Raw genomic sequence first — 27,442 nt, 5'->3', positions numbered from 1 at the left:
GTTTTAAACTTTAGAACTTTAAGAAGTTTGGAAGAAATTATTAAGTATTTTATATATTTTCTGAAACGTTTGCAGTTTTAAATATATCTTTATTCTTTTCAACGAATTTTAAATTTAGTGCTTATCTTGTGAATTAACTCGAATTTTTCTAATAAATTGTTAAAAACTTGAAAAATTACTAAAATTGTACTTAAACACTTTAATAAATCTTCCACATTCATTACATTCTCTTTAAATCTTTTTGAATTTTTATTTTAACAAGTCATAAGTAAAGTAAAAATATATTTTAAACTTTCAGAGGAATTTTAAAAAGGTATTTGTATTTTCTTTCAACTTTTCAAAAATTTTAAAAGTTTTTTCTGAAACACTAGAAAATGTACGTTTTTATTTAAAGTTTTGTTTTGTTCTCTTCAAATCATAAACAACTTTAAAATATTCTTAAAACGTCGAAATATTCTCAATATCTTCTAAAATAATTTGCATTTTTCCTGTAAAAAATCTGACAAATTGAAAACATTACATAGGAACCTTCCACATTCTTTTGTGACAAGTTTGTGAAAGTATTAAAATGTTAAAATTTTTTTTTTGAATATTCTCTTTAGATTAATTTTTTAAAAGAAAAAGAATCAGTTTGAGTATTGCTATAAATTTTAGGGAAATGATTGATTGTCAAATGTTTTTAAAACTGCATAAAGACCCTAAATATCTTTTCAGATATTTTGTATTTCTCCTTAAATTAAAAATTTTTTTTTCATGCATTGAAATCTTCCACATTCTCTTCGAGCCAAGTTTGCAAGACTTTTGAAATATTAAAAATATTTTTTTCTAAATTAAAAAATATTATTATTCTAATTTGTACAGGAAACTAAAAAATTTTTTATCATTTTCTCGAAACGATTAAAAACACCTGAAATATTTTTAATATGTTGTTCGCTTTCTTCAAAAATGTAATTTTTGTTAAAATTTTATTGCAATATTTTAAAGAAATCAATTATTTGTCAATCATTTTAATACTTCTAAATAACTCTTAAACTTCCACTTATCATGAAATAAACAAGTAAGCTAAATAGGTCAGAAATCAAACAGTACTTTGGCAAAATAAAAAGTACTATAAATTGTAAATTTAAATAAAATAGGTCTTGTGTAAAATAGAATTTAAGGAATTGCGCCTTTGCACCAACAAATAAAAAGTAATAGAATTGATTTCAATTGAATTTTTCATTTAAAGTGAACAACATTTTATCCGTTCACGTAAAAGATTTGACTTAGAAATTGAATTAAAACAAGCTTGAGTTTGTTTGAATGAAACAAGTAAATGTCTCAGAGCGTGCTTCAAAATTTCTCTGGCAGCGCAAAAAATTCAGGTGTAGAATTTACATTTTTCAAATAAATAAAATTATTTTCTTTCACTCTCTCTCACAGAGACTCTGTTTCATTCTCTCTCCTATTATGGACAAGGAAAATCCCATCAGGTCATTTTGTCTCAGAATTCCTATACGATACTAATACGAGGCCAAATTTTTCGATAATTTTTCGATACGAAAAAAAACCGAGCGATAAAAATTCGAGACTTGAAGGTGAGCATCGTATCCGTATTCTCCTAGTACCGAAAAATATCGCTCAGCGGCATCACTAATTGTCATATCTTTTTTAGAAAAATATGTTTTCTTTTTGGTGGGTATGTTCCACACAATACCGCTAATTATAAGATGAGAGGGATTGAATTCAATAAAAAAATTTATATGCAATTAATAATAAATTTTTATTAAAACAAACACTACAACCGCATTTGCCGAGCGATAAACATTGAGAATAAATTTCAAATACGGTGACGGTCGATAAATAGATACTGGACACGACTAACTCTTCAAATCGGGGAAAAATGAATTGGTATTGACCGAATCTTACACTGTTGCCGATGAGTTATTAAATGAAATACATAAATTTAAACAAATTTTACAACGCCGAATCTTGACATGCTACAAAGCCTTACAGGATATCGACGGACTCGAAATTGTAACATTTAATACTGCAATAAACATTTATTGTCTGAAGATAAGTAACTTGTGTCTTAAGATATTATTGAAAACAAAAACGGAACCGAAAGCTACCAAAAAGTTCACAGGACAAAATTTGTTCAATGTAATTTATCGACAACTACAGGAAATAATATTTAAAAACTAAAACACACTTAAGCGAAAGCAAAATTTAGGAATAAGTAAATTGTAGTGGTGTAAAGAAAGACGTCTGATTAATTGATCTCCCTCAGAGTGAGAACGAAAAATCAAGGCTTAACAGTCTTCTAGCACAGATGACTGGAAGAATTTATGGTTCCTGGAGTCACAGAAAATCGCCGATCCTCTAAAGCATACCAGAATCGGTGTTCGATTGAGTTTGAACAAATTTGAGCAACACAGGTTCATTATGAGACTCTAGGGAAGTCATCATTTGAAAACTGTTTCTTCTCATTCAGGGCAACTTGAAGTGTTGTCTACAAACTGTTAGTCACCTGTCCAGATGATTTGGTCGGGCGTTATTTGGGTAAAATGGATGTTGATAATCAGGTAAGTTATAATAATAATCGCCTGACTTTTAATTTTTTCCCATTTACGAGTGCGTATTAGTGTCTTGAAATAAAAATTGTACTTGGCGTGGTATAATGTCCAAATTCTAGGTTAGTCCACACTTAAATGACATTCGAACCATCAAAACCGGAATGTAAAAACCAAGTCGTGACCGTTTGCATCTAAATTGATGACTAAGCGTTCAGAAAAATTCCCGCTAGATTTTTTGCATTGGACATAGTGCAATCAGCTAGTCGTTGAATTAAAAATACCTAATTGTATATGTAGACGGTCTTGATATTTTATATACATCCTGGCTTCAGTTTAAATGTCGACGGCCATGACTTACTTAACATTTGAATGTGGCATTTGGAAGTTATAATTTCATTCCAAGTGACTAGTATGCACTGCTAAATGAAAGAAAGTTGAAAATTAGGTGAATTTTATTTTAATTAGTTTCCTTATTAAAAATCAGTAAGCCTAATATCGCAAAGCGAAAAGTTGCTTTCACAGGCCTTCAGGTGGCTGAAAGCGCGGTGTAGCACTCCACAACTCGGCATGAGCCAAAATCCAGTCTCAAAAAGATAAATTCCCCGTACATGCCCAGATGTGCAGCTACGTTCAGAGGAATAAATTGAAGACTGAAGATTCTCTAAAATGAAATTTGAGCTGCAACAAATTTAACAACAGCGTTTTTCTGTGGTGTGTTGCAGACCAAAAGATCTTCAGCAGAAACTTGCAGCCTTCATTGTTATATCATTGTATACTGATATTATAATAACAACTATGTAATCATACTAAGAAATAATAACTGTAACTTAATTTATATAAGTTGATAATCCACATCAAAGAACAATAAAATTAATATAATATAAACCATATTTCCATAATTGGTCACGTTATGAATATTTTGCAAAAAAATCATGATAAAATGTAAAGTAACTGGAAAGGAAAAGCAAATACAGAAAAATTAGAAGATTGGAAAACATATTGGCATTGTTGAAGGCAAACTTAGCTCACGGAAAATGCATGGGTACCCGTGAGTACAAAAGGTGAACCGACGAGTACCCACGTACATTCCAAATCGATAGCAATGGACAGGCAAGGTTCGTCGAAGAAAACATTGAGAAAAAAGAATTAAGGTTTCTCAATGTCGTGTACTTGGAGTTGCAGATGGAGATGCATGTGTAGGTGCATTTGCAGGTGCATTTCCAGTTGCGTGTACAGGTGCAGTTTCAGTTTTAAACAGAAGGAGGCCGTTAGGACTAATCCATCCATAAGGCTTCCTTTCTGATTCTAGAAAATCATTTGTCTGGGGTTCGACTAGGGATCTTATAAAGCAACATCCTGAAAAATGTAAGAAAAATGTATTAATTAATTTAAAGATTTAAAAAAAAATTAACTGAAAACTTCTATGTAAATTGTGCTTAACTGTGATTCGACTAATTGTTGTTTAAGAAATTATAATTTCCTTTCGCTTTTCAAATATGTACAATTTTCATCGTTTGAAAAAATTATGCTTACTGAAAATTTGATCAAATTTAGATTGAAATTAATATGTGCCTTTATAGTTCAAGCATCTGTTAATTTTTTATCGTTTTAACTACGTAAAGGTGTCTAGCGGAAAAATCGATACTAAACAAATGCTGAGAAAATTATTAAAAAAATACAACATATTTTTTATATGTAGCAAGGCTAACCTGTTAACGATTTATCAAATCAAAAAAGTTCGTTATAAATTCATATTTTTATTTAAAGGGTCATATTTTCCGGTAGAAAATACGATTTGATTAAAAACATATGCATTTTGATAACTGCTGGGAGTTGATCTTTTTCAGAGAAGATCAATTTTCACTGTTGAAAATTTATCATCGTTGTTCATAATTTATGTATTTTTTTAGAATTCGTCCTTTTCAGTAACAAATTAATCTTCTGGATTATAAATTCAACTATATCATGAAAAATGTATAAATTTTGTTAGATAACACTTTTTTGGCACATATATCAAATGTTTATTTGAAAGTTGTAAAAGTTCATATTTTTAATTGAAAATTTGTCTTTTCAAGCAAAAACTTAATCTTCCTTGTTAAAACTTTCATATTTTGCAATAGAAAAGTTGTCTCTTTGTCTTAAGACTTCGAAAGTTTTTTAGAAATTTTCATCATTTGGTAGAAAATTGGTCGTTTTTGCAAAGATTTGTTGCTTTTTTAAAATTATAAAATAATTTTTAAATGTAAATTTAAATAGTCAGCTTAATGGTCAAGCTGATATTTCTTTGCTAAAAAAAATTATTTTGTTAGAAAATTAATCTTCTTGGTTAAGAATTTAATCATTTGGTTGAAAATGTCTGTTTCATTAAAAATTCGTCTTTTTTCGGTAGGAAATAAACTTACATGGTTAAAACTCTAGGTCATTTCTTGAGAATTTGTGCTGTGTGGCATAAAAATAATCGTTTTGATTTACATTTCTACCGTTAGGCTAAGAATGATGTATTTGATTGGAAATTAATTTTCTTGGTAGAAAATTAATCTTCTTTTTCAAAAATTGAACTCTTCGTTTATAAAATGAAACATTTATAAAGCATGTGTGCTAGTCTTGAAAATTAACTTTATTTTTAAAAATTCTGATTTCCATGGGGAAAATTCAACTGTTTTGTATAAGGTTCTTTCTTTTAAGTTGAAAATTCAAAAAATTGGTAGAAAATTGAACAATTTTGTAGAAAATTACATATTATTAGTGCAACATTAGTTTTTAAATTTTTAATTAATTTTCAATTTAAAAATTGAAATATTATATTTAAGGGGAAAAAATGATGTTTCTTAGTTGTTAAATGTAGCTATTTCGTTGAAAAATTTCCATTTGTTTAAAATGATTAGTTGAGAATTCGTCTTTTTGGTAAAAAATTTGTGTTCTTTGTTTAAAGTTCATCTTTTTGCTTGAAAATGCAACTATTAGGTTAAAAGTAATGTACTTTGATGAAGTTTCGCTTCTTTGCAAAAAAATGATTTGTCTCGTTTGGAAATTCATATTCTTAGGTAGAAAATTAGTTTTTTAACTTAAAATTTGAACAATGTGATAGAAAATTACACTACTTGGTACTAAATTAAGCTTTTGTGTATCATCTTCTTTTTTTAAATTCATGATTATTCTGTTTGAATAAAAATTGAAATTATTCCGCTTTTAGATGAAAATCGATCATTATATTTAAGTTAAAAAAGGTAAACTGTTATCTTTTTAAAATGTATACGATTTATTGAAAATTCGGCTCTTCGTCAGAAGATTATCTTCAAAATTGAAAATTGTGTTAGACCAAAATTTAGACCTAGATTTTTTTTTCACTTATTTAATGAATGACCATACCATTCAATGAGATGAACTGATGATTGTTGTATACTGCAATTCTTTTTCCTTTTCTTTTATTATCTAAGAGACGGTAAAGATAAGTTCCCTCATGAATATTTGCCAGCTCTCCCGCTGTTGTGAAAGAAAATGATACTTATTAAATAACTTAAATATTTTAAAAAATCAATAACTTACAGCTACTCATAGTGGAGACGATACGTTAGCGCAACTAAAAGAAAAAGAGGATTTAAAGATAAAGTATAAAAAGGAGTAACTTGATATCTTCTCTACAATAAGAGAAAGAATATTTTTTATTGGATAATGAATTTAAATGGTCAATACTTTTAGACGAAAATCGTTTTTATTATAAAAGAATTGTATTAGTTAGGTCAATGTAAAACATGAGTGATGCGTCGATTGAATTTGTATGCTCTGAAATTGAGCTAAAGTTACGGAATAAACTCGAATAAAATAAATTTGTTGTAAAAATGTTTTAAAAAATCGTCTGCTTATTAGTTTTTGAAATAAATTTAATATTTTGTGAGAATCGAAACAATAAAACCATTTTCGTATGCACAATTATTAACATCTTTATGAAGAAGTATTTGGACTTTGTAACAAATTGATTGGAAAGGAACTCCTTTCATCGAAACTTTATATTTTCTTATCAAAAATTCATGCCTGCTCGAATAAAAATGCTTCGACTTGAGTTCGACTTGAGTTGCCCCGATCAAGATATGCTAAAGTCGAAAAGGTCGACTTGAGCATGTCTCAGTTTTGAGACAGAGCCAGACTTCACTTTATGTCTTGAAGACAAGTTTCTATGTCTCGAAGACATAAATTTATCTCTTAAGTCAAATTTTTATGAGTCCAAAACGAGCGTTGTGTAACTTCGAGTTACAGAAAATGTTATTTATTTTCACATATTTCTAACAGCTTGGGAGACCCTTCTAGAAAGTTACCATTTTTATTTTTTTTAAAGAAAATTTTGAAGGATTATACGCTTCAGACCCATGGATTCTGAATTTTTCAATTAAAAATAAATAATTTAATAATTGCAAATTTTTCATTCATTAATGAATGTCTCGACTCAGTTTTAAGACGCAGCCAGACATCGATATCTTGAATAAGAACTAACGACATAACCAAGTCGAAGCATTTTTACTCAAGCGATAAAAAAATCTGTAATTATCTCGCGCTTCGCGCTCCATTTGGTATTGACCTCGCGCTACGCGCTCGGTCTTTATATTTTTGCACATTCTTGCGAAAACCTTTAAAAATTAATAGTTAAAAATTCCAGCACTGCAATTTTGTGATTGTCAATTCTCTTTTGTTAAAAGAGCTAAGCTCGAGGTTTGGAGCGCACCTATAGCGCGCGACTGATGGCTCTCGCACTTCGCGCTCAGTCCTTACATTTCTTCCGCATTCGTGCACAGACTATTCAAAATCAATGGTCAACGGACCGACAACTGTAATTTTATGATTTTAAGCTCTCTTTTGTTAAAGCTCTTTTGGCTTTAACGAACACATTCTCATTACGTATCTCGTGCTTTGCACTCGATTTTGTCCAACCTGTCAACTTGTCGACATTATACATCACACTTTTATATCAAATATAATACATTTTTTATGTAACTCTGCCTGGAATTGCTTATTTAAATGTTGCAAAATAAAGCACGAATTGTATTTATCATGATTATTTTAATATTTGTTTCTTATTTTGCTCTATGTTGTATTCTAAGATACGCTGAAACGTATACCATATTAATAAATTTATATCATCACAATTCATAATATGCATAAAACTTAAATCATACTAAATATCATTTCCTTGTTTTCATAATTTTTAAAATATTTTTTTGTCTTGTTTTTTACGACAAAAAAACTACTGCGCATCTACATAGAGTCTTTTTCCAAAAAATTTAATTTTCTGATTTTGAATCTTCTTTTTTACGATTGAAAGAAAATCTACTTGTCCTATTTAAAAATATTTAATAATAAATTTATAGATCGTTTTAGACGAACAACTTTTGTCTGTTAATTTGAGTTCCTACTTTTCAATTCTGCTAAGTTTTTAGTTCCTACTTTTGAATGTTATTTTTATAACTAAAACAAAAAGTACGTGTTCTATACAAAATTATAGCTCTTTTTTTTTAAAACAAGTTTCGTCTAATTTTTTGTTCCTAGCTTGTATCATTAGTCCAAAATTTTTAAATTTTCTTAAAATATTTTTAATGTTGTTTTTTTCAACTGAAAACAAAACTACGCGTCCTAACGAAAAGTGATTCATAACAAATTTGTAGATATTTTCAGGGCGCACAATTTAGGCTAATTTATTTTTTTTTCTTTGTATAATTAGACCAAAAAATCGAATTTTTGGATTTTTCATTGTTTTTGGTACAATTAAATTTTGAATTTTCAACTTTCCGACCAAATTGAAAAAGCTATCTTGGTAATCTTGTAGTGCTTTGGAAAATCAGCGTCTTTCTCTTCTCTTCTCATTGATATGAGAATATAAAAATCTTCTGTTTGACTTTAAAATTTGATAGTTTGTTGGAAAAATGGTATTATGTAAAAACAGATTTTTACGATTATGTCTGTATGTAGATTTTTGCTTTGTTAGCACGATAACTTTTGGAAGAATTGACAGATTGGATGAGCCTTTGGTATACTCTTTTAGTCTTTTAAGCTAAATGCAAAATTCCTTAGCCAGCCATTTTAAGTACAAATTCGAAAAGTTAGAGCATTTTCTACATTTTTGGGACAATTTTTTAACCATCAAGTAATTAACTTACATACCGATTTTCACAATATTCATTTTAGCGAGACTGGACTACAATTGAAAAAGGAGCAAAGTCTGTTTACATTTGAGATATTTTTATTGTGAAGTCTGCTCGGGTCTTCTGGACCCACTCTAGGTAGAACGCAAAATTTCTAGCTGCTAGCACTTGAGAGTTAAAATTTAAAAATTCTATTTACGGTTAATAATAATAACCAAAAAAACAAAGAACGTAGTCCAATAATATTTTTAATACAAAAATTATCGGCTTCATAGAATTCATAAAATTCCGAGGAACGAAAGAACATAAAGATTTCAAGCCGAAAAATGCACGACGTGCAGAAAGTCAGAGAAAGAAAAACGCTAAATTTGGAATAACAAGAGGTGGGCATAAAATACATCAAATACTTTGTTAAAATAAGAGTGTTTTATTTCAGCATCATATGTACGTCATCTTCGATGTGGTTTACAGATTGCTGCAAAGGTGATGGTGAGCAACGCGTCTCAAATACTAACTCTCAGCAAATTTTTGCAATAAACTAGTTAAAATTTTAGCGATTACACGAATTTTTGGCTTGCGATTCTAAAAATTTTGACATATGAAAGTGGCCCGCAGCTTAAAAAAGAACGCAGAAACATGCAAGCCCAGGGAAACAATAGAAACCCAGCGGCAGATAACTGCAGATAACAGGATTAGACCGCTAGGCCCTTGAAGATAACATATGAACATATTTTAATTGTCATAAAACGTTTAATTTTGATTCAAATCTTATCAGACGAACGTGTATTATTTTTTTCTAGCGAATAAGCGGAAAAATTTCAGTTTAAAAAAATTTTGAAAATTGCAAAAAATAACAATGATTTTCCTTCGTCGTATACAATTTCTTAGATTTCAGTTAACAGATAATAAAATGTATTTTGTAGCTGTATTTGAACGTTATCAGCTGATTGTATTTTCCCCGTGATGTATTTCAAATGTATTTTGTATGAAAGCAGTTTGTATTTGAAATACCTCAAATAAAACTTTGGGACAAACGGCACAAACAACGAAAAAAAGTTTTTTACCCAACAGAAAATACAAATTTGTTATCAATCATTTTTGATAGGATACGTAGTATTTGTTTTGTTTTTTATGAAAGACGACATGAAAAATGAAAAAATAAAATTTTGGGACAAACGATACGAGCTATAAAAAAATTAATAGACAAAAGTGTAGATTTTGTTTTAATCGTAGAAAATAAGATTAAAATAGAAAAATTAAACTTTTTGAAAACAATACAAGAGACGAAAATAATTAAAGAAAAAAGGTTGTCCAAACGAAAAATATATTCAGAATTTTTATAAACTTTTGTTATAAAAAAATATTTTATAAGGAAATGAAAGTGCGTGCCATAAGTCGTATGAATCGCAGAATAAAATCTATCCTTTAAAGAAAGACCGTTTTTCAAACCTAATTTAAAAACTGAAAAACAACGACTAGTGTTCGAAACGGAAGGTCACGCTCGTTATCCAGCTATTTTGGATAAACATTTAAAAAGTTAAAGCATTTTCAAAATTTTTTAGATTGTTTTTCAGGATTTAAAAATTTTATGTATGGATATCCCTAGTAATAAAAATAGGAAAAATTCATGCAAATTACTTTTTTCTACACAAGGAATAATTATTAGAATTATAGCATTTATATAATTCAAAGCAATTAACTAAAATTAAACTTTTAAGTCAAACAAGGCGAAATATAAAAATAATTCAAGATCAAAAAACATTGCTTTTTCAACACCCTGTAAGATTATCATAATAACTTTAGCAAATTTCTTGAAAAATCGAAAATTCGATTTTTGATTGCAGAAAGAATGACAAATTTCATTTTGAGGAGAAAACATGCAAGATGAGACAGAACATGAATAGATAAAAATTATGTAACAAAAAAACATTTTTAAATTTGTTATTAATCACATTTTTATATGACTCGTATTTTTTTCTATTCATTACAAGCAACCTAAACAATATAAAAAAATTTAATTTTTGGACAAATAACACAAGCTGAGAAAAGAAAATCATACGAAAGATATCCACTTTAAAAAGAATTAACAATGTTTTTATTCATAAATATTGATAGGATGTCTAGTTTTTGTTATATTCATAAAAAATGACATGAAAAAAAATTAAAATTTTGGAAAACGACTCATTTTATATTAAATTTTCATTCAACAAAAATTTTTTTAACATTGTATCTATAAATTTTCTTTGAAACAATTTACGCTGGGATGTGTATTTTTGCTTAAAGTAGTAAAAGAAAGCATTTCAAATAAACAAATCAAATCATGGAAGACGACCCAAGTTTCAATAAAGTGTTTATGAACCAAATTGTATTTTGATAGAATGCTCATTTTTTCAATTAAAATTGTTTTTGACAAATGCGCATTTTTTGATGATAAACACAGGACAGTGCAAATATGAATGTTTTTATACTGATGCATGTAATAAATTGAGTATACTTTCTATTCAATAGTGTTAAACATAATGGAGAAAAGTTCGAATTTTATAAAAATTCGAGTGCGAAGCACGGGATACCTAAAGAGAATGTGTTGGTCAAGGCCGCAGGAGCATTAACAAAAGAGAATTCACATTCATCAAAATATCTCCGTCGATCCTTTGACTTTTAATTGTCCACTTTTCAATGAACGTGAAGTAAAAATAAATTCAATTTAACAATAATAATTGTTTAAACGATTTATTTCCCTCCGTATCTGTCTTTTAATTTCATCTTACTAGACACGAAAGTCGGAACCAATATTTACTGCATGTGGCAACGAAGTACCGTACCGGAAGCAATTTCTTGACTGCAGTAGGTTTACCTTGTTCCAAAAGATGTTATAATAAATAATTATTATGCAACGAGTATTCTCCATGATTCTTTGGGTTAAAAACTTATACAAGTAATTTACAGAAATTCTTTGTTTTCGTTTGTCATAATATAGCTTTTTTGTTTAAATTAAATTTTCCAAGTATTGAAAAAGAATAAAAAATTATTCACCTAAAAAGATACAGAATTATTTTAAAAAGTAAATGACTAAAAAGTAAAAGCAAAACTAAAGATTCTCAAAAAAACCAGCTTTCTAATATTAATCTAGGAAAAATATTTATAAAAAATAAATCATTCTTTAAACAATTATGTTGTTAATTCACTTTTCTTATTACTCTACGAAGTGAAAAAAGGGTAAAAATTTAAGAATTCCAGAAGAAGCTGAAACTATCTAGCATGTATGAGGTAGAAGCAAGTTATAAACTACCATAATCTGTTTAAGCAATTATTTTTGCTAAATTCAATTAATTATTAACTTACTTCAAGTGAAATTTATACATTTAGAAGAAAATTTTATAAAAACCGCAACTTTCTGCAATTATGCAAACTAAATATTAAAAAAGATAATAATAAATTGCTTACCATATAATTTAAAGTAATTTATTTAATTATTCACCTCAGAATTATTAAAAACAGGGCAAGAAGTGAAAAGTTTTTCAAAAAACTGCAAATTTCTAGCAATATCGTAAAAAAATATTATTAAAAATAAAAATAAATTTTTCAAAAAATTATTTAGTGAATTCTAAAAGAAAATTGCAAAAAATAATAACTGGTTAAAAAAAATGTTATGAACATTCAGTTATCAGTATGAAGTACTATTTTATGTATGGAATATAATTTGCATTCCAAAAAACCGCAACAAATTGTAATTGCCGCTTAAAACTCTAAATGCACCCTTGATGACATCCTTAATCCGTGAAATCCTTGATACATCCTTAATGCATCTGTACCATCAATTAAAAAAAACCGAGACTTTTGAGGCAGAATTCTCTGACTTTTTCCTACATTCTGTTTTGTTTTTAAATTATCGTACTCACCCTCTGTTTCAAGAAATTCCAGAATAAAATCACGACCAGCGTATCTTATTAAAGCAAGGTTTCTCTCGAAATTGTAGAATGGTATAGGACCATTCGAACTCTCATTTGGAAATTTTTTCGGCGCAATTCGTTCAATTTCCTCATTAACATGAGTATGTAACGCTTGAAGAAGATGGGATACTGCTTGTGACCCACCACCTGTGTTCTGCGGGTACATTGAACTTGATCCTGAAAGTAAAAATACATGGATTTTTTAAACGAATTTGTTTAGTGAAACCTTAATTTTATTTTTATTTTTCTGGACAAAAGACTCCCGAGAGATAATTTATAGACTACATTACTAATTTAAAGGGGACGAGGCAAAGTGGTCTGGAATAGGAATTTACTGTTCATAATCGCCCACAGGTCGTATTTCTTAACCGACTTAAAAGTTTTTTTTTTGAAATGTTTAGCAATTAATTTTTAGGAGAATTGTGGTTTGCTTTTTTAAAATTATTTTTACCGAGCAACAATATATAAACAAATTTAGTGACAAAATCGACCATTTTACCTTTTATGAATTTTTATCTCAAGAAAAAATGCAGATAGAAACTTACTATCAGCCAGAATTATTGCACATGCATTCATATAACATAACTAATTTGTATAATATTTAACTTAATTATTAGGAACGATTTTTATAGACCAATTATTATTAGTGTTTTTTTATCATAGAAAAAATCGTTTATTTCACGCTAGTTGCTAATATTTTTCATAAGAGTCATAGTTTGTAACAAAAAAATTAGCATGAGTTAACAAGTATTGATTTTATAAACATTTCTATAAACAAATTGTTTATAAACAAGTTTTTCTCATAGCTGAATTGAATTTTTTGAACAAAAGTGATTCACAATTATCTTTAAAGCCATTTATATACTTTAAGCTTTATCAAACATAAACAATATAGATTATTTATAACAATTTAGTTAAACAAGTCTCCCAATCGGCCGTTTCCGCTTCGAAAAAAATGTTTTTTCTTTAATAATTATTAGAGTGACATTTATTGCGGTGACTAACCAACGAAATTAAATAAAGAATATATTATACGATTGTTATAACCAATTGTTCTAACAAAACTATGAATAATTTTTTCACATACAAAAAGGACGGATTTACACTGAAATTATCCGACAATAAACTAACAGTGATTCCAAAATTGGATATGGGACTTTAAATAATAATTTGCATAATTGTTAATAACAATTTAAAAACAATGCGTGACAATCTGCGGTTGGTCGTAGAAAAAAATTATTCTTTCTTCAATCATTTTTGTGATAACTTATTTGCGTTATTAAATCAATGAAAAAATTGATACTTATAATAATAATGAGATTATTATAAAAAACTAAAAATAAATGAATTACGATTCAGAACTCGAATCATTTTTAGATTCGAATTGTTCTATTAGTTCATCGAGTTCTTGATCAAGTTCAACTTCAACTTTTTCCCATTCAGGCTTCAAGGATGCAATGAAAAGAACTGAGGACTCAAGGAGTTTGCGAATTAGGTCGTGCATCGTATGCAATCGAGAGATTTTTCGTTCCTTATTTTATTCATTTCCTCATTTATATATTTTTCGTTCCTCATTTATTTTTCAGGAAGTTTCATAAAATAAATGAAAGATAGGTGACTTCTGAAAACGCAATTAAAGCGTTATTTCTATAGAAAATTTGCTACAGAAATTGTTATTAACAATTACGCAAATTATTATTTAATGTCCTATATCCAATTTTGGAATCACTGTTAGTTTATTGTTGGATAATTTCAGTAGAAGACCTTCCTTTTTGCAAGTAAAGAAAAAATCATAGTTTTATTAAAAAAATGGTTTATAACAATCATATGAATTATTCTTTATTTAATTTCGTTGGTTAGTCATCGCAATAGATGTCACTCTAATAATTATTGAAGAAAAAAACATTTTTTTATACCAGGAAACGGCCGATTAGGAGACTTGTTTCACTAAATTGTTATAAACAATCTATATTGTTTATGCTTGATAAAGCTTAAAGTATATAAATGGCTTTAAAGACAATTGTGGATAACTTTTGTTCAGAAAAATCAATTCAGCTATGAGAAAAAATCGTTTATAAAGAATTTATTTATATAAATTATTTATCATAATTAAGTATAATATTATTAAAATTAATTAAGCTCTATAAATGCATGTGCAATAATTCCGGCCGATAGTGAGCTTCTATCTGTATTTTTTCTTGATATAAAAATTTACGAAGCTAAAATGGTCAATTTTGTCACTATATTTGTTTATATATTGTTGCTCTGTGAAAAAAAATTAAAAAAAACAAACCACAATTCTCTTAAAAATTAATTGCTGAGTATTTCTAAAAAAAAAAATATATTTAAATCGGTTAAGTTCCAGTTAAGTTTCCAGTTTTCAAAACACTTTTTTTCCCCCCGTTTTTATCGTTTTTTCTGCAATGTAAATTGTATTAATAGAACCCATCAAGGAAATTCAACTGGTTTTGTTTTAAAAGTCTACTTATATTGTATTTTTGGTTTGGGATTCTTTTTGTTTGCAAATCAATTCTACCTTTCGGTTAAAAAGTACTTTTTTTCTTGGAATTGCAATTATTCTGACATTACGCAATCTTTTTTGGTTATAAATTAAACCACTTTTTTAAAATTCGAATTACTTTGTTAAAAATTGATTTCTTAATTTAAAATATCATCTTTTGGTTCAAAATTTAACTATTTTATTATTAGAAAATTAATCTTCCTTTTTGGTAAAAATTCAACTTTTTGGTGGAAAATAAATGTACGTTGGCAGGGGATTTAGCTATGCTTTGTTTAAAATTAACTCTTTTGGTTGTATTTTAATCTTTTACTTGCAAATGAAAATCTTTTTTGGTTGATTATTAATTTTATTGCCTAATTCATTGCACACCTTAATTAGTAGGTCTCAAATTAATGAACTTTTTTCAAATAAAATAAAACAACAGTTTTTTTTCTCTAAATTTTGACTTATATACTGTCCAGCAAAATAAATAATGCTATTTAAAAGGTACTTTCAAGAAGTTAGAAAAAAAATTGGTTTTCATTTTTCATTTCGGACAATAGCCAAAATTGAGAAAAACTGCGCAAACACTCGTCTTAAAGAGGATATACGGCGCAAATTTTACGCCAAAAATACAATGTTAATTTTTTTTTCAATACCTCTTGAAAGTACCTTTCGATTAAAGGGGGGGGGGGGTAAAAGTCACCCACTCTTATTTTTAGGGTAGAACTCACCGTATATCTTTGCTCGCACGAATTTTCGTGCAATTTTTTCAATTTTGGCTATTGTCCGAAAATGGAAAATTGTTTGAAAAATGTTTGTAACACTTCCTGGAAGTAACTTTCGAATAGACTTTTATGATTAATAATTTAATCATTTTTAAAATTAAATCATCACTTTAATGCTTAAAGAAACGGTTTCTGGTTTTTTTTTCTGGACCATATATTAGCCAAAAATTAGAGAAGAAAAATTCGACAAATGGCGTCTAAAACTTCCGTTGAATCGATTTTTGAGCAAATTTTTATCTCTTTATAAAATATTCATCTCCGAAATTATCTCAATTTTTAAATGAAATTTTTCATATTAAAGAGTCAACTAGTTAAAAAGGGAGGTCTAATTTTGGCGCAAAGCTGCACAAATTGACTAGAAAGTGTAAGTTTTGTTTTTTATAAATAATTTTTCAAATTTAAACAATACAAGAAAGTTTCTCAAAAATGGTAATTTTTCACCTGTTGTAAAAACCCCGTTTTTCATTGTTTTAAAAATACCCCCCCCCCCTTCACCCCCTTCTCCTCTTTCCTGTTTTCTTTTTGCACTTCAAATTTTAATTAAACTAACAGAAACCTAATAAGAGACTTAAAATATTTTTTTTATAACAATCCATTTTTTGTTTAATTACTTTTATTTCGTTGAAATTGTCTCTACTTTGATGAAAAACTTATTCCGCTTGGTTAAAAATGCATCTGTTTAGTTAATAATTTATTTTGTTTCTTGACAGTTAAACTCTGTTGTTGAAAAAAACATTTTTTTCTTGTTAAAAATTTATCATTTTAGTTTATAATTGAAAAATGCAACTATTTGCATAAAAATTAATGAGCTTCAAAGATGTGTTCTTCTTTCTTTTTTTACCATTTAAAAATGTATGTATCTGGGTAAAAAATTCAACTGCTTGATTAAAAGTTGAAGTCTTTTGTTAAAAATTTATTTAATTCCTTGTAAAGATACATAATTTTTGTTTAAGATTCTTTTTTTTAAGATTCAGTTTCAGTTTTTTTGAAATATTAACATTTTGTAATTTGCAACGTTAAAAACAAATGATTTTTTAACCAAATGTTTTAAAATTTTAAAAAATTTTACGTTATCAATTCGAGGTCAGATCCAATGGAAGCTAAGCGAAATCCTTGATCGAAAAGAAACTTCTCTCCGAGAACTATTGTTAAAAAGTTTCTGTTTTTCAGTAGGAAAATGCGACTGGAAATTATTAAAAAATCAACCAGACATTGTTCATAATAATTTTCCGCAAGACTTTTTTAAAATCTGTATCTATCAATAATAACATTTTTTATTCCTTATAAACTTTGTCGCTGCATTATTTATAACAATGGCAATACTTTTGTTATAAATATAAACTTCCCTAAATATTTAAAAAATTTTTAAGGAAACTAGAAATATGCAGCATGGTAAAACATTTTGAGAAACGAAAAATAAAATTTTGTTAAAACATAGCAATGTTTAATGTAAAATAAAAAATGTTACAGAATCATGTCTTTTAATTAAACTCTCCTGTTTTGCGCGTTTTTCATGTTTAATAAAACAAGTGGTTGAAGTTTCAAGAAAAATGATGAATTTTCAACCAAAAAGTTTAATTTTCTGCTAAACAAGATGAATTTTTTACAAAATAGGTACACGAATTTACAACTAAATAGTAGAATTTGTTGCGAGATTAATTCTGTACCAAAAATATAATATTAAAATTTCTAATGAAAAGAATAAACGTCTAACTAAAAATATTCGGATTTCATATTTGTTTCAATTAATTCAGGTTATATCCAAGCAAGGAAAGAGAAATAATTATTTTATTAAAGTATATTATTAATAATAATTGCCTATTGAAAAATACTATTTTTCTCAAAATATGTGTCGTATTCTATCTAATAGGTATCAAGGTAGATGATTGAACCTCCTAACCAGCAAAATTTTTTTTTTTTTGCAAAAACATGTTAACTTATTTAATTTACATTTAATAAAAAATGAAAAAAGAAGAAAAAGTGAAGTGTCTTGAAAACAGCGGATAAAGAACATTTTGCGTAACAAAAAAATTAATGAAATAAAATTGTTTAGAAAATTAACGTAATCTTCTTCCAACGGAAAAACAATTTTTCAAAGTCTGTTGTGCACTTGCAATGTCAAATAAAAATTTTTGAAAACATTCAGCCTATGAATTTTGAAAATCAAAAACAAGCTCTGAAAAAAAGTACCGCATGAAGACGCCTGATGTGTTCAATCAATTTAAATACTGGTATTTGTTCAATATATCATAAAGAATACAATTCCGTATAACTTTTCTGTTGTTTAAAGTTTTTGATCACTACTTTTAAATCTTTAGAAATATACATTCAAAAAAATTGTTCAAAGTTAAAAATCCGTTTTGAATTTGTTCAAATTATGTAAATATTCCTTGAATTTAATCGATGAAAAAATTCAATTTGACCAAATTGAAACATTTTGGTTTAAAACCTTCTCAAATCCTTTTGGATGAGATTTAAGAAAATTCTTGTTTAAATCTTTTTCATGCATTTCAACCTTCCTGATATTCAAACATTATTGGAATTTTGCCTGATTTTTTTTTGATTTATCAAAATTTAAAAAAATGACTTCAATATCTTTTAGATTCTTCTTTGACAATTTTCGATATTTTTTTAAATGTACTATGGCAGAATTGAAAACCTTTATTCTAAAATACATTACTCTCTTATTCAAAATTTCAGGAAGTAATTATAAAGTTTTTTCATCTTTTTCAATTTCCTTTTAAAATTGATCAAAGGACAGTCAGTTAAAATCATCGCAGGAATATCAAATATATTAAAGTCTCTTTTTTTTTTGACATTTTGATTTCACAATTATTCCAAAGAATTTATTTTTTCGAAATCTGGGGATTAAGTTTTTGCCAAAATTTAATTTTCCTAATCTCTTACAAATGTAAAAAAGGTTACAAATTATTCTGTCGTACCAAAATTGTTATAACGGAAAAATTTCCTATATCAAACAATCATTTGCAATACAAAATTTTCTCTTTCATCAATAATGTTGAGAAGAATCTAGAAATAAATTTTATGAAGTCAACTTATTTGGTATGGACAAACTTAATACATTCACTAAAAGTTCTATTCATGCAGTGTCGCAATCAATTCGATTTTCGACAACAATGAGTTTGATATTTTCGAGATTTGTGGAAACATCGTGTTTTTTGTATTGGATATGAAATTAAGAATTATCAATTCTTTGCTTTGGTTGAGAAGTTAAGTATTATGGTAAAAATTATTTTTTTTTTTAATTCAGTTGGTTGAACATTTCTGTTTTTGTAGAAAACTAATCGTTCCGAAATGAAAATCTAAATTTTTTCTAGGAAAAAGACTTTTCGAATCAAAAATGGAATCATTTGATTCAAAATTAACTTTTTTGTTGATTATTTTATATTCACATCTCGCGCCAGGCAATGCGAGATATGAAGAAAACTTCCAGGAAGATATTAAAGATTTAAAAATATCTTGTGAAATTTAGTTTAAAATTTTCTTATAGAGATTATTATTTTGGTTATATTTTTCAAATAAACAATAATTAAAAACATAAAAATATTTTCAATTGTTTGTTTATAATTTTAGTCAGGTTTGAATTCAATAAATTAAGATATAAATATTTGGAATTGTTTTTAACTTGAAACATTCAATACAGTTTTATTTCTTTTGAATTTGACAATATCCATGTTCACCATATTTTGAAAACGAAAAGAATCATGGCCATACAAACTAATTTTATATCTTACGGGTTTCACTGAACGAAAGAACCCATTTCAGGCCCACCAAATTTTTAAAATGATTTTAATGAATTATTGAATTAAAGCATATTAGCTATAACTTAGAATTGATTGTAACTTATTTTAAAAATTCTTGTAAACTGATAACATATTTGTATGATTTACTGTTTATTTTCAATATGACAGAAATTGTTTAAAAACTGTTATACGTAATTGATTGTATATTATTATTTTATGATATGATTATCATATGGTTTATTATCAAATTAAACAATAATTTTCCATTTATAAATTAAAGTAACGTTAAACTAGTTTATAAGTTAATTTTTATTTTATTTCATTATTAATCAGTTATAAAATTTGTGTTATCATCTGGAATAATGGAATGTTTGTATGATAATTAAAATAGGATTGTAAAATTTTAAATGCAATCATCTGAAGCTGAATAATTAAATATTGATGAATTTTGATGGAAAAAAAAAATGAAATTTGATAATTGTCGTACGTAAAATTTAATGAGATTTAAAGCCCAGCAGAGATCGCGTTCGATCAAACAAAACGAAAAAATTGGTATATAAGAATATTTTCGTGTGTCATGTATGCATACAGTTTGGAAAAATATTCGAGCAGCACAGATTTGGGTTAATTTAACGTTCTCTTTGCTGAAGCTTTCGTCATCATGCGTTGACATTTTTTATGATTGCAGAATTCTGGGCCTGAATAATAAAAATTTCCAAATGTATGAGTTTATGTATAATAATTTAAGTTGAATTATTTTCAGCAGAAAAAGTATGAAATTAAGTCATAACTGCTCTTATTTGTTTGAAATTCAATAATTTCGTTGAAGAGACGTCCTTTTTGTTTGAAAATTGAATTTTTGTGTTGAAAATCCGTCCTTTTAGGTTGAAAATTAAACCATTTTTTTTAAAGAGGTGCCCTCATTTATTAAAATCTAAACTTTTATGTTGAAACATCGAATGTTTGGGTAAAACATTCAAGTATAATTTTCGCAGATGATTGACCTTTTGTTAAAAACTTATATTTTGATGTTAAAATGTAAAAATAAAGTCTTTTTTGATAAAAATTTAATTTTTTGTTGTTTTATTTTTGATTAAAAAATTCATCTGATTAATTAGGAATTTAATCTTTCTTTGGTAAAAATGCTACTGTTTGCTTAAAAGGTAATCTTGTTTCTATTTGAGGACAAAATTTCTTTTAGAAGATTTTGGTTGAACCATTTTTTTTTAAAATAACTTTTTTAGAAAACATTTATGTTTCCGTTGAAAATTCATTCTTCTGGTAGAAGATTTAAATATTTTGCTAAAAATTCACATTTTCTGGTTGAAAATTCAATTTTTTACGAAAAGCTAACACATGAATTTTTCTTATACAAAATAACATAACACTTTATATAAATTTTGTGAGTAACTTTATCTAAAAATATAATGTATAAAGACATCATTGCTTGGTTCATTAATTTTAATATGAATTTGCAGACTCCATTTGTCTTAAAAATAAAAATGTTGGTAAGACTATATACGTGTGAAGATTATGTGTAAATAACTATGTTCAATATTATACTCAATAAATCAAATGCGAAAAAAAACTTCTTATCATAAAAGATAAGCTTTGATTATACACTTGATATAATGAGTGCAGGTTCTAAAATATAGATACATAGGAAGTGGTTATTAGTCTCACCTTCTGTTATATTTTATTGCTATTTAAATTCTCAGGACAAATATGGACTGCCTGTTTTATATTAAGATTAATGTACAGAAAAAAATTGTTCACCTTTTGAAATATTCAGTTAAATTGACTGAAAATTCATAAAACGTAATAGAATTTTCTGATACATTTGACTGGAGTATTATGGAGCTAAGGTTGCTAAAATTTCTTTTAAAGTTTAGAAAAAGTTGGAAACGGTTTCTGCATAAAGCTTCTTTGAAAATTCCTACAGAAATTTCTAACAATGTAATTAACAGAAGCCTTAGAAATAAAATTATATTATGTATTGGAAATATTAATAATATAATTTTTTAAAATTCGACATTTCGAAGCTACAAAATGAAACAATTCACAATCAGACGAATCGCATATCGAAGCTTCTTTGCGAATAACATTATGTTAAAGGCTGAAGGTTAATAGCATTACAAGATTTTTTTTATAATCATGCAGTTAATGGAGAATTTTAGTACGTTTTTTTAGAATACGAACTTCCAGGCAAAAATGTTCTATTCTTTCGCGTTTTCAAAAAAGGCGGGATTAAAAAGTGACAAAAAACACATGGCTTTTTCAAAACTGTGTATGAAACAAACCATAAATGGTAAAGGTTATTTATTATATTTACGTAATATTGAACGTTAAATCTTAAATACTTCCGCAATTATTTATGCTACGGAAAATATAAAATTAGTTCCAAGATCAACGCTTCAGAATGAATAAGGAAATACCATAAAAATCGAATAAACATGAATTTCATAAACTTTTGTGACTAAATGGAAAAAGTTAAAGCAAATTATTAACATTTTGCGAACACAAGGTGGTAATATATTGATGACTATAAATTAATGGGATATTACAGTATAGCTTTTCTCATAGAATACGAATACGAAGCCGAAAATGTTCTATCTGCTCGTGTGTATTAGAAAATTAGAAAAAATAGTTTCAAAATAAAAATTTCGTATCTTTGTGTAACTGATTATTTCAATATTCAGCTCAATTTGTTTAGCTTTGTTCATCTGCGAGTATTTGATATTTGATATTTTCATTTTAGATTTATATTATATTAAGTATTCTCACCATGAATATGCAGAATAACCACGAGAGTAAGAGACAGGCCGCTTATGTAAATCTTCATATTTGAAGCAATATCTTCGGAACAGTGAGTGAGAAAGTTTGAAAATACACACTGCTATATATACTGATCTGCTAATGTGTGTTGACTACGTGAAAGACGTACCACCGTATTTCTTAAACCAGAACAAACCGCTAAAATTGAAAATCTCATTTCCTAGACCCTGCACTCTTTTTTTCTATCAAAAACATATAAGTGTTCTCACAATCATTTCAAGTACAAACTATGAACATAACAATGAACCACATGGGTAAAATCATTGTTTCCCAATTTCTCGTCAAACTATGAATTTGTGAAACCAAAGTTGACTAATCAATTTGAACCAAAAATATTTCTTAAAAATTATATCAGATTAGTTTTTCTATAAAGCAGCGTATGAAGAATTTTAGAATAAGTTTAAAAAATCTATTTTTCGCATTCTCAAACTTTATCAAATTTAATTTTATAACATTAATCTCCAATACCTAGAATTTCACGATTTTTCTTCACAGAAGAAAAAACACTTCACATCTTTACACTTTAGGAGTTTTCTATATTTTTCTAGATGAATCACTCATGAAAAGAAAAATGGAAAATCTGGAATTATTAGGATATTTTAACCAGTATTTTATTGCATTATAAATATTTTGGCTCCTTGTGAATAGTGAACCGAGAATTTGTTTGGTCCAAAATTCGACTACTTATAATCTGGAGTGGAACTACTTTTCTTAAATTATTTTTTTGTATTTGATGACTCAGCATTTTATCTTAAAAATCTTTTCATTTGTTCAGATTTTGAAATTTTTGTTAAAGCTTAGAAAAAAATGATTTTTTTAACTGAAAATTAAACTATTTCATGCTTTTTCGAACATTTATCTTCTTCAGTTAAAATTTAAACTAATTGGTTGAAAATTTTCTTTGTGACTAATTGAACGTTTCTATTGAATATTTAGGTATTTTGTAAAAGGTCGATCTTTTTGGATAGAGGAATAACCCTTTTGGTTGCAAATTCCTTTCTTTATCATGAAAAAATTTTTTTCTTTCATTAAAAATCAGGTTTCTTAATTCAAAATTGAAGTATTTTTTATTTCATTTTTTAAACTTTACACATACGGCCTATTGAATAGCTTTACCTTTTTTATCTTCCAAATTATGTAAATAGTTATATTTTTTGTTTTTTTAAAATGCATGTATATATTTTCGAGAATCTGCAAAGTACTGTGAAATTGTTGCATGAAAAAATATAATTTTTTTGTTTTCCATTATTTTTTATGCTGTAAGAATAGGAACTTTTTTTCGAAAATTTCAAAAGTTGTTATGATAATCTTGTATTGCATTTAGAAATTAAACTTTTACTCTTCTTGAAATCTTCTCGTATCGTTCGTTATTTAGGTTTTATGTAAAATGTCATCAGAACAGTTATAAATAACAGATCAAATCAATGACAGAATGATTTTTCTTGAAAGGTGTCGTGCACAGAGACAGACAAGAATACATATAATACAGACAGACCATTAGATACATTTGTAAAAACCTCATTTCCCCAGTCTAAAGCAATAACTGGCAAATACGGAATGTTTGTGGTGGTGACTTGCAGTTTATAATATTCACTATATTTCATACTCATTATTTGAATGATGAGTGATTACAAATGAGTTTATTTTCCACTATAAAAATATTAAATATTACGAATAAAATAATAAGTAATTTTCCACTAATACTGAGTTGCTCGCGTTTCTCTAATTAAATTAGTAGAATTTAAATTTTAATTACTAAAATTTTCCTAATTTAGATTATGAAAGATGACTGGGAACATTAGGTTCAAATTTTCGGAAGAAAAATTAATTTTGTATGAATAAAAATCCTTAAGAAAATAATTAAATTCGAGTCCAAGAGGTGAATCTTAAAAGTAAAATAAATTTCAAGAAAGCAGTCAACATTTCTGCTAAGTATTTGTATTCTTGGTCAGAAGTGATAAATTTTTGATTTAATAGTTGATTTTTTTAATAAAAAGAAATTACCACCCAATAGAATAATTTTCTACCAAAAACGTCACATTTTCAACAAAACAAATGAATTTTCTACGAAAGAGGTATATCTATTCTCAACGAAAAATGTAATAGTTGATGCTTTAACTGAGAATGAATTTAATTTTCTTAGAATTTTTAGCAAAATATTTGAATTTGAAAAAAAATGTTTTGAGTAAAATGATGAAATTTTTGCAAAAAATATATTTTTACCAAAATAGTTCAACTTTTAGCAAGTAGTTGAATTTTGAGCCAAATAGGATGAATTTGTAATCGAGATAGTTAGTTTTTTCCAACAAAAAAAAATAATTTAAAAAGAAATTCGTGCATTTTTAACTAAATACGTAAATCATTCAATAAAATGATGAATTTTAAGATAAAAAATGAATTTTTAACAAAAGAGTTCAAAATTAAACAATATAATTAATTTTTTAACATTAACCAAATGATTGAAATTTCGATCAGGCCAAATAATTTCTTAAAAAAACACATATTGGTTCATGTTTCAACCCCAAAGATTTGAATTTTAAGTAAAAACAGTGTAGTTCTAAAAAAAAACGAGTTTGTTGCTAAAGAATTAAATCTATAACTAAAGCTCTAATTTCCGTACAAAAATGGTATCTATATATTTATATTTGTTGGGTGCACAATGCTTTTCTCATAATTTTTTTCCTATCTTATTCAGCTTGACCGCAAAATGCAATTTCTGATTTTAGATTAGTCTGTATGCGGTCAAAATTTGAATTTTCAATTTTTCGAAAAAATTCAAAAAGTTATGATAATCTCGTAGAGCTATCGAAAGTTAATATTTTACTTTTTGAAACAAGCCGGGGTGTTGAGGATGTTGATTCTGTCCCGACTTGATCTAAAGATGAGGTTGCAGCTGCGATGCTCATTCTGGAAGCCAGTTCGAGGGGAACCGTAGCTTCTCGGTGGAATCCGATTCGAGGGGAACCGTAGCTTCTTGTTGGAAGCCGTCTCGAAGGGAAAGGTAATTCGTGCTGGGGCCCTTTCGAAAGGAACCGAGGCCCTGGTGGTGGTATCCGGTTAGCTAGGAACCGTCGCCTGTTGATACCCCGTTGAGATAGACTCAGGCGTTTCAGCCCTTGTCCAGGCATAGGATTAGGAAGATCAGGTATGAGAGAAAAGAAGAATGTTGCGAGGTAGTCGGGGCTGTTCACGAGCTTACCGACCTCTAGGATCAGGATGTCGAGGAAGACAGAGCTGATTGCCAAGCTTAACGGACCCTAGAAGTGAGGGAGAGAGAAACAAATTTCTGGGAAGACGGAGATGAGGAAGCTTACTGACACCTGAAGAAGTAGAGTGTTAAAAAAGATTTCGGGAAAGACGGAGATGTTTTCAAGCTTACCGACCCTGAAGTTCAACAGAAAGATGTCGGGGTAGATGGAGCTGTTTCTCTAACTTACCGGCCCCTGAAGAGAAGAGAGAAAAGAGTTCGGGGAAGACGGAGCTTACCGGACCATATAGGAGGGCAAAGAGTGAGAGAGAGAGATGGTGGTGGAGTCAGGATGACTTGGAGGAAGATAAGGAGTTTGCAGGATACTGAGGAGCAGGGTGACTGGGAATAAGAACACCTGTGAATTTACTTTTGATTCGAAAGCACTCGTATTTACTCAGAAAAAATGGTACAAAAGTAACCAGTAGCTTCCAGGGGAATAAAGTTACCCGACTGGTTGCTGGAGTCAGAGTGCGTACTCTCACCTGTACGCGCCCCTTTTTATTTGCGCTGGTCGAGAGGCGGTCCGGCCGTCGATTGGCACGGTCCTTTCGGCCACTCGTGTCGTAGATGGAGGGGCGTAGCGGCTGCCCCGTCCATCCCTACCTTTGCGAATGTTGAGCGCGTTGCTCGGTTCTGTAATCCGTTTACGGAACGGAATATGAGTGTCGGAAAATTAAAATAAAATTTTAGGGAAAAGAAAAACTAACATAGTTTGTAATTAAAATATGAAGTGAAGGGTGAAACAAAAGTATTGAAATGCGCATACCATACTTTTTTTTTTATTACACCATTAAGCCATTTCCCTTTCGGGGTAGGCGTGACTCACTCGACAGGGGAAAGGAGTAGTGTGTGGATGGGATAGAGATTTTTCAGATTGATCCAGAATTCTCGTGCTATTTAAGTAAATAACACGTTCGTTCCGCAACACTGCTCCGACCCAGGTTGCTGATCAATCTCTCTAGCAATCAAATACTTAATTCAGAATAAGACGGAAAAATAATATAAAAGAAAGGTTCCTTAATTAAATATTTAAAAGAATTTACTTATGGCTCGTGTTTGTTTTCTAACCCGTGATTAAAATGGATAAAAGAAAATAGAGAAAAAGTACAATATCAAAAGGAATAAAAAAATTAATGCAACAGAAAAGTTTAAATTTAAAAACGGGGCTTTCTTTACTTTACGTATTTGATACGTGGTTGGCGACCGCTGGCCGCTTTGCACGTTGAGGAAGAAACAGAGAGAAAAGAGAGAGAGATAGGTGCGACGCGTCGGGAGTCAGACTCACGGGCCTGGCGCGTGAAGGGGAAGCCTTCCATCACAACTGCGCCAGGCAGTGATCCCAGATCTGAAACGAGATGTGGACCAATGCTATGACAGGGCTATGTTAAGGTGAATATAGTAGGAGACGATGTAAATGACTGAGTTGCGCGCGCAACCCATTTCTCCTCTTCTGAATTTGAAAACTTGAAGGTGCACGATTGCCGGTCAGAGCACTTCGTCGGTTTTATTTATATCTCTATCTGCTTTGAAATAAAAGGAAGAGATTGGGATTTTATTTAATTATCTCCAGATTTTGATGCTGGCGATTCTCATGATTTGAATACTTCGCGCGCTTCTTTATATGCTTATAATTTGAGGTTATGTTATTTCGAGTATAAGATATAGATTA

The 27,442-nt window shown here is 28.3% G+C and overlaps 1 protein-coding gene and 1 long non-coding RNA gene across 2 annotated transcripts in view; one reads left to right on the top strand and one right to left on the bottom strand.

Annotated features, from left to right (window-relative positions):
- Window positions 1–27,442, top strand: part of LOC117168770 — a 451,138-nt gene that overhangs the window by 404,402 nt on the left and 19,294 nt on the right. The gene's annotated exons all lie outside the window — the stretch shown is intronic.
- LOC117168766 lies at window positions 1,804–22,538 on the bottom strand. Its single transcript, XM_033354545.1, has 4 exons — window positions 22,473–22,538; window positions 12,586–12,813; window positions 5,925–6,038; window positions 1,804–3,911 (listed from the first exon to the last, which is right to left on the bottom strand). Exons 1-4 carry the CDS (start codon window positions 22,528–22,530, stop codon window positions 3,712–3,714), a joined length of 600 nt encoding a protein of 199 aa, XP_033210436.1. The 5' UTR covers window positions 22,531–22,538; the 3' UTR covers window positions 1,804–3,711.

The sequence above is a fragment of the Belonocnema kinseyi genome, chromosome 3, assembly GCF_010883055.1.
Source record: "Belonocnema kinseyi isolate 2016_QV_RU_SX_M_011 chromosome 3, B_treatae_v1, whole genome shotgun sequence".
NCBI lineage: Eukaryota > Metazoa > Arthropoda > Insecta > Hymenoptera > Cynipidae > Belonocnema > Belonocnema kinseyi.
Note: the sequence above shows the minus strand (reverse complement) of the source record. Positions and strands in the feature narration are given on the sequence as shown.